Source organism: Stegostoma tigrinum, chromosome 6 (assembly GCF_030684315.1).
Source record: "Stegostoma tigrinum isolate sSteTig4 chromosome 6, sSteTig4.hap1, whole genome shotgun sequence".
Lineage (NCBI taxonomy): Eukaryota > Metazoa > Chordata > Chondrichthyes > Orectolobiformes > Stegostomatidae > Stegostoma > Stegostoma tigrinum.
In genome coordinates, this window is record NC_081359.1 from 47,903,831 (window position 1) to 47,919,819 (window position 15,989).

The window sequence follows — 15,989 nt, forward strand, 5'->3', positions numbered from 1 at the left end:
GAATAAACTACACTTTTTTATTATTTATTTTTAACTTAACTCAAAGTGACCTCAGAATCCAAAATGAATTTGCTGCTACTAGCACCATTATGTCGGTTAGGAAGTTCATGCGTCCTGCAGCTCCAGCATAAGGCTGCAGACATTTCGTTTTTGAGTGTTAGCCAAGGCCCAGTGGTAATATCTACAGCTTTGTCAGGTGGTTATTAGCTTAAGTTTCTCTCCAGATATTTAAGCATGTAACACTGATTGAAAGTGAATATTGACAGTGTACTGTTATGTTTAAAGATGGCATCTTCCAGGAGGAATGACGCTCCAATTGCACTTTCAATTGGATGTAAAAGGTCCCATGTCACTATTTGAAGAATAATTCTCCTTGGTATGTTGGCTAGCATTTATCTCTCAACCAACATTACTAAAACTATGATCTGGTCATTATTACCTTGCTATTGGGGAGTTTGATGTGCACAAATTGTCTCATTTCTTACATTTCAGAAGTGCTTAAATAACTATAAAGCACTTTTGTAAATGAAAGTCTTTATTTTACTCAGTAAGATTACCTTCCGAATCTTTCTTGTAGAAGACTCCATGAGGATGCAGAGAATAGGGACGTGATGCAAAGTTTTTGAAGTGAATAACAATCAAATCTTCCACCTCTGCCCTTATATGTGGGCCAAGAAATCCAAGCCAGTCAGGTTTGGGAACCTCATTTGAGTAAGTTCCATCGGTAAACTGTTTATAGATGGCCTTTTTGTACAAACTTCCAATCCTGTTTTTGCTCCCTGTAAGAAATACTGCTGCATTCCTATGAATAAACAAACATATATTTGGCATATCATTTTTGAATAAAGCATTCTTTATAAAAGGAAGAGTCAAAACTTTTTCCCCTTATTGGGTGCTGAGCATTCAATTATTACTCTGTCCTATAAGACTAGAGGAAAGAAAGCGTTATGATGCAATCTCAAATCTGAACATTGTGCTTATATCTAGCATTATGTGGTAGTTTTTGAAATTTACTCTTACCTGTTGGCTTTAAATTGAAGTTAATGTTCAGAGGATATGTTTGTTTTGTAGTTTGAGCAAAATTTTGACTACAGCCCCAATTATCAGCACAAAGCCACAAACAGCCTGACCCGAATATAATTTAGCAGTGGCAGTTTTCAATAAAGAAATGAAGTTTACTGGCCATTCAAGAGCAGCAAGGATGACTACACCCCATTGTCCCCACCTGTCATACTACCAGTTGACAATACGGCACTCATCCCCTTGTACAACCTCTTAATAATTCCCTTCAAAACTTTTTACACCATACAATCATAGGGGCACAATAAAACACTTTGCCTTCTCAAATACACCATTCCTTACAATAATACTGTCACACACATTTTCCTTTATATTGAACACCTCCTTACTTTATTCAATCATGTTTTTGCTATACATTTCATACTCATTCACACCGCACATAATCTCCATTCAGCATTCCAACACATATTCTTTCACACATTTTCCTTGCAGGATGCAGCATGTAACAGCAGACAACAGAACAGGATACAGTACTCAATGGCACTGTCATTGCAGACAGAGCAAGCAGATCAATATCTCAGCAGAAACCAAACAGCACGTCTGAAAGTTACTTATATTCCTTCACTGGCTCATCTACAACAAGCTAACTGACTTCAGCTTGCATTTTTCAGCTCATGGTTGAACTTTTCTGTGAAATCCTACATCTTCTTTCTATTTTTGCTCCAGGTCTTTGTACACCGAATCATGAGAGGAAAATTGCAGTTTCACATGGACAGCTGAGAGAAATATTGGAAGACATGGCAAGCAAGTTTACCACCTTGGCTAAAAGTGTGAAGGAGTCTGCACCCAGTCCCTGTGGAATCATCTTTAAAAAATTACCACTCTAGTCTAACTTGCAGAATATGGTAACCTCCCAGGACATTGTAACTGGGCCTTCACAGCCAGGCAGTCCATGCTAATTTATTTTATAACCTTAGTGGAAGCTCAAATATCTGGTGGTGTTGAATTGGAGAAGCATAGCAGGTCAGGTGCCATCAGAGGAGCAGCAAAGTCGATGTTTTGGGTCAGGATCCTTCATCAGGACTCAGGACAAGTCATGATGAAGGATCCTGATCCAAAACATCAACTTTTCTGCTCCTCTGATGTTGCCTCATCTGCTGTATTCCTCCAACTCCACACTGTATCAACTGTAACTTGCAGCATCTACAGTTCTTGCTATCTCCAAATATCTGCCATGTAGATTTTAGAATGTTGGAAATAAGGTGAATTAAGTGGATAAGCTTGCAAGAAGTTAACTTAGTTTACTGAAATCTGTTCTCCCACAGATCATATAAATGATGACATCCAGCATCTAAGAAAGTGGCAGTGGCATTCTGAAAGAAGCTAGCTGGCATCTGTTAGGCAGTCTGCACGTTTCCTTCTCCCTATCTCTTCACAATTAGGACCCACCATAGTACCAGTAAGTCAGCTGGGCCACATCGTCACAATTATCTTCATTTTGCTTAAGCAGTCCCTCAAAATCAAGTATGATCTTCTTCCATTCCAGTGTTGTGGATCTTGAGCTGTACTTCAATGATGGATCTGCACCCTTTGAAACTGGTTGAACCAATCATATTTAGCAACAGCATAACAGGAGTAATTCTTCATTTTAAGGAAGGAGATCAGTGGGTGCCTTTGACCCTTTGACTTACATATTGCTATGATTCTTGCAGTAAGTAGGTGGTAAGTCAAAATGTCCACTTCATCTGCCCCTTTAATTTTGTTCTTTCAGTTTCTAACAAGTTCGTGGTTAGGGTAGTTGAATAAAAATGACTTAATTTAAAGCTTCCCGGATGAATGAATACTGTACCAGCAAAATGCTGGCCACATGAATCTACAGACTTCTACAGTGAACCGAGCATTACTTTAACTCACATGGGAAATTTTTCATGAGACAGAAATTCTGCAATTACCATATATAAAGAGACAATTGACTGAATCTTTAAACTTGGATTCTGACTTTACCTGGCAGCACCTGAGCTTGCCAAGCTGTCTGAATCTCATCTAGTTGAAGGAAAGAAGAAAAACTCACATTAAATCAGCAACGTACAAATACGTATTACAGGCAACATGATAGTAAAGGGAGACCATGATAAATCTGAGTATAAAAATGTAAACTTTGAAATTGAATGATTAAGAGATGGGGAGCTAAAAGTAGTTTACTAGGATAACAGCGAAAGTTTGATCCATAAAACAAGTTCAGCAAACTGATGTTGGGAGAACCTTTGAGGAACATGGTTAAAATAATTAAAAATGATCTCCTGGGCACATTCCACTCAAAATCTCATGTCGCCTGTCACTTTGGATTATGATATACCCTCCAAACTCCCACCTAACCCCAATTATCATCAGAGTTTCTTCCATGATTTGCATTCAAAGCATTTTGTGTGTTTTCATTAATCTACTCACATTTCTTACAAAATGTCTATTCAGATTACCTTATAAGTAATGTACACTTTTGTTACTTTAAGTGTGTTCTATTTATTTTCAACTGCTTAATATTTACCAACTAATTTTGATAGTCAGTTTTTTGAAGTTTTCCCTTTTAAAGTCATATTAATTCTTATGCCTTTCAAAGCAGACACTTTGTTTAATATTCTTAAATGTAGCTACATTAGACTGGAATATTTGAAGTTTAATTATCTGTTACTAACTTCTGTGGAAGAAATTTCATTATCCTTTAACTAATGGCATTCCTCTGTTTAGCAGATTATGTGAAAACCAAGCAATTTCTAACGTGTCAATGGAACATTAGGCTGACTCAGAAATTGCTAAGCACTTAAATGATTTCCTAAGTGTGTTCCATTATGTTTGAAAATGAAGGTCCAACAAAAATCATTCAAATGACAAAATGGCGAGAGTGGTTATCCATAAGATAGAGAAGAGGGAAGGGGAGGTGATTCTGTCAAGCAAAGAATCATTTTTGGCCAGCATCCAGACAATTGGATCCTGAAAACAATACCACCATTGTCAAAGATTTGCTTCAATGCTTGCTGAACCATTTGATATTGAGCAAGGATTTGGAATCTGCTTAATTACAATTAGTTTCAAATGAGGAAATGAAAAAAAAACTGTTTTTATAACTATCAGGATCACATGTAAGTGACAAACTGGAAATCTGCCCCAATTTCGATGGTGGATCGGTTTATTTTGTGGGCTAATAATGGAGATGATGTGAACAATTTTGAGTATAATTTGACACATAAAATAGGCTGTACTGTGGTCCACTTAAATTTTTAATATCATGGCTGTGATTGTGACACAAAGATTTTATGACACTACAGCATGACTCACAAGTGGGTGCTTAGATTTTTCATTTAAAGTATAACAACATTTTTAAGTAATGAAGTAATTTTCAGCATTTCATTCTTGGGATTGAAAAAACACAGGTGTTACATGTTATCAAACAAATATTCAAGAACCAACATATATTTGTTTTGAAAATCTTCCCCACAATTTTGACTTCAAATAATCTCTGATGCAATTACTAAAGGCAGGCTGTCCAATTAGTTTTTGCTCATTAATGTTTTGAATATAAATATGTATACATCCATGGACGTTAAGAAAATAATTCATGCTCTTCTCAGCGTTCTTACAGGAAGCCTCTCTGCGTACATTCTGAATTAATATGGAATCACTTCCTTTCATCTTTTCAGGGGCTTTGGCACTCGTGGCTAGGCCTGCATTATCAATCCCTAATTGCCCCCGAGTAGGTGGTGGTGAGCCATTGTCTTGAATCACTGCAATCCATGCAGTGGGTGCCCCATGAATAATTAAGAAGGGGGTTCCAGGATTTTGACCCAGCCAAAGTGAAACAATGACAATATAATTCTGAGTCAAGATGTTGCGTGACTTTTAGATTAGCTTCCCTACAGTGTGAAAACAGGCCCTTTGGCCCAACAAGTCCACACCGCCCCTTGAAGCATCCCACCTCAACCCATCCCCCTATAACCCACACACCCCCTGAACACTATGGTCAATTTAGCATGGCCAATCCACCTAGCCTGCACATCTTTGGACTGTGGGAGGAAACCAGAGCACCCGAAGGAAACCCACGCGGACACGGGGAGAATATGCAAACTCAACACAGACAGTTGCCCGAAGCTGGAATCGAACCCTGGTGCTGTGAGGCTACAGTGCTAACCACTGAGCCACCGTGCCGCCCCTTGACAGGGAGCTTGCAGATAGTGGCACAGAAATGTATCTTCTGCCTTTGCCCTTCTGAGTGGTACCAGTTATGGGTTTTGAAGATGCTATTGAAGGAAGCTTGGTTGCTGTGGATCATCTTGTAATTTGGTGCACACTGCTGTCACTGTCACTGATATTCAGTATCATGAGTGACATTGGAACTGCACCCATCCAGACTATCATATTCAATTGATGACATTGGAACAGGACAAAAACTGGTTGTTGGTTAATGAGAGCAATCCTTTTTTGTCAACATTGAAATAATGAGGTAAAATCAAACAGACAACTAGGTAAATAAAGTACAAAAACAAAGTTGCTGGAAAAGCTCAGCAGGTCTAGCAACATCTGAGGAGGAGAAAAAAAGAGTTAACCCTTCCTCAGAACCAGTTCTTTGCCCATGTTTAGTCTAAAGTCATGAGATCTCAAGGGGGTGCAGCCAAAGTTGAGGACTCCAAGACTATGTCTGGAACATTGTCTGTAAGGTATGATTCCATGCAGATGACTATGTCAGGCTGTTGCTTGACAAGTCTGTGAGACAGCTCTTCCAATCTTGACACTAGCCCCCAGATGTAAGTAAGGAGGACTCTGCAGCATAGACAGGACTGCTTCTGCATTGTCTCTTCTCATGCCTATGTTAATGCTAGGTGGTCCATTCAGTTTAATTTCTTTGTTGAGACTTTGTTGTAATTAATACTACTGAATGACTTGCTGGGCCATTTCAGGGGACAGTTGAGAGTCAACCATATTATTGAGGCTCCAGAGTCACATGTAGGCCAGAACAGGTGACAATGGCAGACTTCCTCCCTTTAAGGACGGATGGGTCTTTCCAACAACCAGCAACGATTTCATGGTCATCGGTAGATTTATAATTCCAGATTTCTTTTATTGAATTCAAATTCTACCATGTGTTGTGGTGGGATTCAAACCCAAATCCTCAGTATATTAGCTGAGTTGCTGGATTAATAGTCTAGTGATAATACCATTGCACGATTGCCTCCCCTTTATTCTGTATTTGAGATAAGTGGGATGGCAACCTAAATGCATTAATATAACTTCACAGGCCTCTTCCAGGAAGTGCATTCCAGATCATAACATCATAATAACTTCAGTTAAAATTTGGGATTGTATTCTCATTTCAGTTTATGCCAATTTTTGAAGTTCTTGAGACAATGTGGTTACTTTAAAGAGAACTTAAATTCAAACTCACCATGCAACTAGAACATTCATGTGACAATACTTCTAGTGTTCCAAATGCTATTACGTAATGATATCTTTTACACCTGTCACAAAAACATACTTATTAAGTCCTAACTTGTAATTTCATCAGGCAGTCATGTATTTTTGCTAAACAAAGGGCACTGAATTGAAGTAGCTGCTAATTCGCACCTGCAAAGTCACCTTCCATCCTTGTTCACAGACCTGCAACCAAGATAATGGCAGACATGGAGATGAATAACTCTATTCTATATCATCAAGATGCAGGATGGAATATTGAAAATTACTGGGAAAGTAAAATTAATTAAAAATTATGCTAAATGGATAATGTTGAAAGATAAGCCAGCAGTTACTAGTGGTGTACCACAAGGGTCGGTGTTGGGTCCACTGCTGTTTGTTATTTTTATAAATGACCTGGATGAGGGCGTAGAAGGATGGGTTAGTAAATTTGCAGATGACACTAAGGTCGGTGGAGTTGTGGATAGTGACGAAGGATGCTGTAGGTTGCAGAGAGACATAGATAAGCTGCAGAGCTGGGCTGAGAGGTGGCAAATGGAGTTTAATGCAGACAAGTGTGAGGTGATGCACTTTGATAGGAGTAACCGGAAGGCAAAGTACAGGGCTCATGGTAAGATTCTTAGCAGTGTAGATGAGCAAAGAGATCTCGGTGTCCATGTACACAGATCCTTGAAAGTTGCCACCCAGGTTGACAGGGCTATTAAGAAGGCATACAGTGTTTTAGCTTTTATTAATAGAGGAATTGAGTTCCGGAACCAAGAGGTTATGGTGAAGCTGTACAAAACTCTGGTGCAGCTGCACTTGGAGTACTGTGTACAGTTCTGGTCACTGCATTATAAGAATGATGTGGAAGCTTTGGAAAGGATGCAGAGGAGATTTACTAGGATGTTGCCTGGTATGGAGGGAAGGTCTTACGAGGAAAGGCTGAGGGACTTGAGGCTGTTTTCGTTAGAGAGAAGAAGGTTGAGAGGTGACTTATTTGAAACATATAAAATAATCAGAGGGTTAGAAAGGTTGGATAGGGAGAGCCTTTTTCCTAGGATGGTGATGGCGAGCACGAGGGGGCATAGCTTTAAATTGAGGGGTGAAAGATATAGGACAGATGTCAGAAGGAGTTTCTTTACTCAGAGAGTAGTAAGGGAACGGAACGCTTTGCCTGCAACGGTCGTAGATTCGCCAACTTTAGGTACATTTAAGTTGTCATTGGACAAGCATATGGATGTACATGGAATAGTGTAGGTTAGATGGGCTTGAGATCGGTATGACAGGTCGGCACAACATCGAGGGCCGAAGGGCCTGTACTGTGCTGTAATGTTCTATGTTCTATGTAATGAGCCAGCCGTGTTCCTTCTGAAATGCATACGTTACGGCTTTGGACTTCTTGTTAGTCAAGATGAAGAAAATCAGATGACCCAGCTCAGAATAATAGAATTTTTTTACAACACAGAAAGAGGCCCATCGTATCTGTGCTGGTCATTAAACATTCATCAAATTTGTTACAAAGCTATGTTGACTATCCGTCATTAATCCTTGCCTCTTCAAGTGGGGATTAATTCTGTCCCTTAGAAACATTTACAATCGTTTCCCTACCATAGATGTCTGTTGTTTCCCAGTCTATCCTTACCATCCTTCTTGAACAATCATATCAGTCTTCTGGATCCCCTCCTGTGGCCAGATAGGATTTAAAAATTAATGTCAGAACGCCTCTAATCTTTTCCCTTGCTTCCCACAGCAGTTTTGAAAAATCACACCTGGCCCTGGGATTTATGTAATTTCAAGCCTGCTAATATCTTCTCCTCTCATTGCTAATTTGTTCAAATATTTTTTGGTCAATTTCACTGATTTCTAGATATACATTTCTTTCTCTGTTGCAAATACAGTACATTAATGTCTATATAAAATAGACATGTGAACGCTATATTTAAACTGCAGACATTCATAAAGAGCAGCAGGGATGACTGCTTGAGCTCTCTTCCCCTACTTTTTTTGAGACCTCTATGAAAGCTGTGAGCCCTGGCTGTGAGTTGAAAATCAGCCAGAAAAAACTCTTTGCATATAGAGAATGTTAAAGGAAAATTTCAACCAGCGTAGGCTAGAACAATTTTAACTGGAGCGTAGGAGGTTAAGGTTTATAAAATCATGAGGGGTCTAAATAAGGTGAATAACACAGAGCAAAGAACAAAGAAAATTACAGTACTGGAGCAGGCCCTTCAGCCCTTCAAGCCTGCACTGACATGCTGCCTGTCAACAACTGAAACCCCCTACCCTTCCGGGGACCAAGTCCCTCTTACGCATCCTATTCATATATATGTCAAGATGCCCTTTAAAAGTCACTATAGTATCTGCTTCCACTACCTCCCCCAGCAGCAGGTTCCAGGCACCCAACACGCTCTGTGTAAAATAATTGCCTTGTACATCACCTTTAAACCTTGCCCCTTGCACCTTAAACCCACAGCCTCCAGTAACTGACTCTTCCACCCTAGGAAAAGCTTCATACTGTTCAGTCTGTCCATGCCCTTCAAAATATTGTAGACCTCTATCAGGTCCTCCCTCACATCCATCATTCCAGTGAGAACAACCCATGTTTCTCTAACCTCTTCTCATGGAGAATGCCCTCGACACCAGGGAACATCCTGGTAAATCTTTTCTGTACCCTCTCCAAACCTTCTGGTAGTGCGGCAACCAGAATTGAACACAATATTCCAAATGTGGCCTAACTAAGGTTCTATAAAGCCGCAACGTTATCTGTTGATGTTTAAACTCAGTGGTCCAGTTGATGAAGGCAAGCATGCTGTATGCCTTGTTGACTACCTTTTCCACCTGTATTGACAGTGATCTATGTACCTGTGCACCCAGATCCCTCTGCCTATTAGTACTGTTAAGAGTTCTGCCATTTACTGTATATTTTCCATTGGATTAGACCTTTCAAAACGCATTACCTCACATGTTTTCCAGATTAAACTCCATCTGCCATCTCTCTGCCCAAGTCACCAACCAATCTATATCCTGCTGTATCCTTCGGCGGTCCTTAACGCTATCCGCAATTTCACCAACCTTTGTCTCATCGGCAAATTTACTAATCAGGCCAGTTACATTCTCCTCCAAATCACTTGTATATATTACAAAGGTCCTAACACTGATCCTTGAGGAACGCCACTAGTCACAGCGCTCTATTCAGAAATGCACCCTTCCACTGCTACCCTCTGTCTTCTATGACTGAGCCAGTCTTTCATCCATCTTATAAGCTCATCTTTGACCATATGTTCTTTTACCTTCTATACCAGCCTGCTATGAGGGACCTTGTCAAAGGCCTTACTGAAGTCCATGCAGACAACATCTACTGCCCTATCCTCATCGATCATCTTCATCACTTCCTCAAAAATCTCAAGCAAGCTAGTGAGACATGACTTCCCCTTCACAAAAACTAAGCTGCCTCTCACTAATATGCCCATTGATTTCCAGGTGGGAGTAAATCCTGTCTCAAAGAATCCTCTCCAATAATTTCCCAACCACTGACCTAAGGCTCACTGGCCTGTAATTAGCTGTCCATGCTTTCCACCTTTCCACCTTCCTTGCCACCTTTCTTAAACAAAGGAGCTACACTGGATATTCTCCAGTTCTCTGGGACCTCCCCTGTAGCCAGTGAGGAGACAAAGATTTCCCTCAAGGCCCAAGCAATTTCCTCCCTTTCCCTAGGGGCTCATCTACGTTAATGTTTCTCAAGACCCCCAATTCCTCCTCCCTTTTGATCTCAACATGACCTTCCCCAGACTCATCATCCACCATGTCCTTCCCTATGCTGAATACTGATGCAAAGTACTCATTTAATACCTCATCCATTTCCTCCAGCTCCACACATAAATTCCCTTCCCTGTCCTTGAGTGGGCCAACCCTCTGCCTGGTAGGTATATTTTCCCTAGGGTGGCGGATTTCAAGACTAGGGGACATATTTTGAGCTGAGAGGAGAAAGATTTTAAAAAGTCATGAGGAGCAATTTTCTTTTACACAGAGAGTAGTTCGTGTGTGGAATGAACTTCCAGAGGAGCTGGTGGATGCAGGTACAGTTACAATATTGAAAAGACATTTGGATAAATATGGACCAAATGCAGGCAGATGAGACTAATTTAGCCTGGGATTATGATCAGCATGGATTGGTTGGACCAAAGGGTGCATTACTGTGATTTGCAACTCTGATTCCAGGAGAACAGGTTTACAAACCACTATTGCAAAGTAACTATCTCAAGAAGAACCAAAGCATCTAGACATAAGCAGTGGATCTTTATTTTTTGACTTCACCTTTTATCCATGTCTCACCTTTTATCCATGTCTCACATGGCTAGGTTTAACATCTGATATTCTGTAAATTTATGTTTCTTTTTGCAAGCTTGGGAAATGAGAGCTTGTGCATATTAGCAGGAAATAGGAAGCTGTTGTACATTTTTTAATACTTTAACCTGAGTCAGTTTTAACAATAGAACCAACGTGTATTTAACTCATGAATACCTGTTTGAATTCAGAATTCAGAATCCAGAATCCCTACAGTGTGGAAACAGGCCCTTTGGCCCAACAAGTCCACACTGAACCTTGGAGCATCCCACCCAGACCCATCACTCTGTAACCCACCTATACTACACCTCCCTGAACACTATGGGCAATTTAGCATGGCCAATCCACCTAACCTGCACATCTTTGGACTGTGGGAGGAAACCGGAGCACCCGGAGGAAACCCACGCAGACACGGGGAGAACGTACAAACTCCACACAGACAGTCGCCCGAGGCTGGAATTGAACACGGGTCCCTGGTAGCAGTGCTAACCACTGTGCCACCGTGCCGCCCCGGCGTTTGGCTTGTTTTTAAATCAATACTGTACACAGACGAGTATATTCTAAATAAGAAATCCAATAGCAAAAATCTGTTCAGACAAGCTAGGAGTGGGAAAACAGGGCAACATTCTACCCCTCCTTAATTAGTCATAATACCCCATATTTCTACCAATCCCTGTACTTACAGCTTGGTGGTCACTAAAACGGATCTTTAATTGGCTGCAAGAAAATATATGGCTTGGAATGAAGTTTTATGGGATATGGTTGCCTTTAACTGAGCACTGGCACAATCTACCTTGTAATACATTGAATAAGCTACGTGCTTGTTTCCAAATATAACTCATCCAAATTGTGTTAGCCATTGAACATCAACAACCTTTCTGCAGGTATTTACTTTTCAAATACTGACTTAATGATTTCTAGAAGACACTGTCATTGATACAAAAACACATTTCCCTCACATACAATGCAAGAACTTGTCATTGTAGGTTATATGTTGGAAGTGAGACTTACCATCAAAAAGAACAATATTACTCCTTACCAATGCAGAGTTGGTCATTTCAAAATGAGCAAGACTGATTTTTTTTAGCTTATACAAATAGTGTTGCTAGGAAACATTTGAACAAATAAATTGTTCAATAGCTGAACAGCAATCTAAAGAATTCCATGCTGCAGTGCAGTTTTCAGAAACTGAACTGACATTTCTTGTACAGGGAAATTTACCTGCAATTCCTATCCGCTACTCAGAAAAATATAAAATGCATAAATAAATGCTAAAGCAGCATTGCTCCATAAAATTCTAGATGCGTTGCTTCAACAAAAGCAACTTCATACCCACACTGTCAACCATAGGAATAATTATACTCTACATCATCGAATCCCTTCAGTGTGGGAACAGGCCCTTCAGCCCAACAAGTCCACACCAACCTTCAAAGCATCCACCCAGACCCAAAACATTAACTGTTTTTTACCTTCACAGATGCTGCCAGACCTGCTGAGCTTTTTCAGCAACTTTGTTTTTGTTCCTGATTTACAGCATCTGCAGATCTTTTGGGATTTTTTTCCTCAGTACTTCTGTATGCTGAGTGCCACTTGGGAAAACTAGGGAACGCAATAAAATGACAACATTTACTCAAATGGACTTACATATCCATTTAAGGGTGTGGCTTGATCACAAAACTACTAAGAAAGCTGGCAGAATGCTGAACGATTTATTTGCCAGACGGGGACTGAGACAAATGAGGATGGAACCAACGAGACAGGGTGACTTATTTCACTTCATTGTACAAGCCAATCTAACACAAATGCAGCTGTCTAGACACTGTTGACACGAGTGAACGCCACAACACATTTGTAGAATCTAACTCCAATTTTCACATTGAAGATACCCTCTACAGTGAACTGTGACACTATCACCATGCTTCAGCATCATTATATCCATCAGAAGTAACAAAACTGTATCTTACTTCAATCTCTAACCTCAGTCTATAATATCCTTCATTCTAGCATTACTAACAAGCCATGGGATCAACACAGATTCAATGAAGAGAATAGCAGAGCATCACATGTGCAGCAACAGGAATACCCAAAAATGAGATGTCAACCAGATGAAGTTACAACACTGGACTATGTACTTCAGACAAAACTAAGGGATCTCACAATAAATTGAATCAAAGCTCTACAGTTCTGCTACTTACTATCATGTCCGGTGGTGGGCATTTTGACAGCTAAAATGAACATACACCACCACCTTCACATCAATTGAATAGAGGGGCTCAGCATCTCAGTGAAAAAAGCAAGACTGAAGAATTTGCAATCATTTTTGTCAGTGGTGACAGGTAGATGATCCGTCATGGCCTCCCCAGTGTCACCTTTGCCAGCTTGATACCTCCACACCTTAGCAAGAAAAGGTAGAGTGAAATGGATCCAATAAAGTGACAAAAATGACAAAACTCTGGCTATAGTGCTGAAGACTTGTTCTCCAAAACTAGAAATGTTCTTAACCATATTATTCCACGACACTACACTGTTTCTATCTACTCAAAGAAGTGGAAAATTGTGCAAAAATGGCATGTTCACAAAGATGAGGACAAAACCAACTGCCATCAGTAAACCTGCAACCAAAGTGAAGAAAGTTACTTATCAATAATTGGCTCATCAATTCTCAGCATAGGTTTTGCCAGGACCACTTGGCTCTAGGCCTTATAAAATCATTATTACAATGAGTGTCCTTGCCTCATGATAACATTTAACTCAGCACAGAATTATGGAGCTTCAGCCAACCATCAGTCCCTCTTCTACGGCTACGCTCAAGTCTAGGTGTCTTTGGAGAGGAAGCATGCAGTGTCCACCAATGCTCTAGATGCCTTTAGGGAGAGGTGGGCACTGCAAGGGGTGGAGTGCTTTATTTCCCCCCCAACTTTATTTTGATTTAATCCCTACCTTCCCCGTTCACTTTTATCACGTAAGTATTACCTCTATCAGGTCTTGCTTGTTACTGGTTGCCTGGTCACGAGTGCTTTTCCTGGTGGTGGAAATATTGAATAAAATTATTTGCACAAATGATGTCTTCACTGAATCCCTGCACTTACACATTCAACACAGGTGCTGAGGGGGAAAATAAGCATTTCACCTGTATAGCAGTAGTGTGGGATAACGAACAAAAACAAAATTATGGAGCCTATTAAATTGAAGTCAGTAGGAATCAGGGAAACACTTTACACCGGACAGATCATATTCAGGCTATAGAGTTTGATGGTCAGCCATGATCATAATGAATGGCAAAGCAGGCTTAAAACGTTGAGTGGCATATTCCTGCTCCTATTTTCTAAGTGAAATGTGTTGTTGTTGTTGTTGGAGGCCAATTGTTACTGGCAGCAATGCAGTGGTAATGTCTACTGGACTAGGAATGCAGAACCAGGTGTAGGCTACTAAGTAGCATTTGCACTGCATAGGTGCCGGACAATGGCCGTCTCATCAGCAAGTCAGAATCTAACCATCTCTACCTGATGTTCATTGATGTTTCATCCCATCATCAACATCCTAAAGTTTACCATTGACCAGAAACTTAACTAGATTAGGTAAAATAATACTGTGTCTACAAAAGCAGATCAGAGATTGGGAATAACACAGTGTGGAGCTGGAGGAACCCAGCAGGCCAGGCAGCATCAAGGGAGCAGGAAAGTTGGTGTTTCAGATCAGGACCCTTTTTCAGAAATTGTGTCTTGAGTAAGTAAAATCCTGACTCCTTAAAGGTTTTCCACCTACTGCATGACATAAATCCGGAACATGCTGGAATCCGCCCCAGTTGCCTGAATTGGCACAGCTCTGATAACACTCATAGATAGTAGGAACTGCAGATGCTGGAGAATCAGAAGGGTCTAGGCCCGAAATGTCAGCTTTCCTGCTCCTATGATGCTGCTGTGTTCATTCAGCTCTACACCTCGTAATCTCTGATAACACTCAAGTAGTTTGATGCCATTCCCTGACCCCAGGACAAAGCAGCCTACTGCCACATCAACAAACAATCACCATTGAAAGACAATGGTACCAGCGTATACCATGTACAAAAGGCACTGCAACAATGCCCTAGAGAACTCTTAAAGCTGCAAGCTCTAACACCTAGAAGAACAAAAGAAACAGACAAATGGGAACACCATTATCTCCAAATTCCCTTCCTAAATCACACACTATCCAAATTTTGAAGAACATCATTGTTCCTTAATCATCACTGGGTCAAGATCTTGAAGCTCTCACACTAACAGTAATGTGGTTGTACCTAAATCAAATAGTGCACAAAAATGTGGCTCACCATGGTCTTCATAATCAGAATGGGTAGCAAATGCTGGTCTTGCCAAAGATGTCCACATTCCAATAACAAAAAAATGAATTCACATAAACAAAGAAGAAAATCTTGAGACTGGAAGTCTACGTTTTGAATAAGAAAGGTAATTTCACACTTCGTAATTTTCACATTACTGTTCACACAGTGACAGGCTACGAGCCTGAAGCCTTAAAACCACAAACATTGATGAATAGAATGAACAGTTTCGACCCGCTGACGGCAATGTTTCCAATAATTCCCATTTCTACATACTCATCCCGTTCCAGATCCTGGTTTGTAAGGACGTTTGCGCCGCTGGGTGCGTAATCCCATGTTTCTTCTTTGACTGCGATATAATAATTTCGAGTGATAGAGTTTGCGAACTCGGAAAGACTGAGAATTAGGAGGCTATGAACCGGACTCATTTTGTCACGTTACTTCATTCTGTGAGCAACTTGTGCTTGTCGGTTAAACAGACTTCAAATTAAGTTCTGACCCCATTTTTCACGTCAGCACGTCATGTGGCTGACTGGAAATACCAAAAATTAACTGACTGCAAGTTTTCGAAGGTGCCAAGCCAATCACAGGCTCAGCAGAAAAGTGGAATGTATGAAACAGTGTTAGCTGAACCGTGATTTAATTTCAATGAAAAAACAGTTTCCTGTAGGGCAATCTTGTTTATGATACGTAATTCATTACTGCGATTATTTTTATTTCTGGATAAAACGTAAGCAAATAATTTTCGCGGAGACATTATGAATTTTGTATTTTAACATTGATGAAAAAAAATTTAAAGCTCGAAATGTTGATTTTTCCCACTTCCAAAATGCACTAGCACTGAACGAAAACAAAATGCAAAATT

General features: G+C 40.3%; 1 protein-coding gene across 1 annotated transcript in view; it reads right to left on the reverse strand.

Annotated features, from left to right (window-relative positions):
- The window catches only part of panx1a (pannexin 1a), a 133,107-nt gene extending 117,462 nt beyond the window's left edge, over nucleotides 1-15,645 (reverse strand). The window contains exons 1-2 of the mRNA XM_059646541.1: nucleotides 15,401-15,645; nucleotides 558-802 (exon numbers count right to left, since the gene is read on the reverse strand). Coding sequence (XP_059502524.1) covers nucleotides 558-802; nucleotides 15,401-15,552 — 397 coding nt within the window. The 5' untranslated portion in view covers nucleotides 15,553-15,645. The remainder of the gene's footprint in view (nucleotides 1-557; nucleotides 803-15,400) is intronic.
- Between the last annotated feature and the right edge of the window lie 344 nt (nucleotides 15,646-15,989).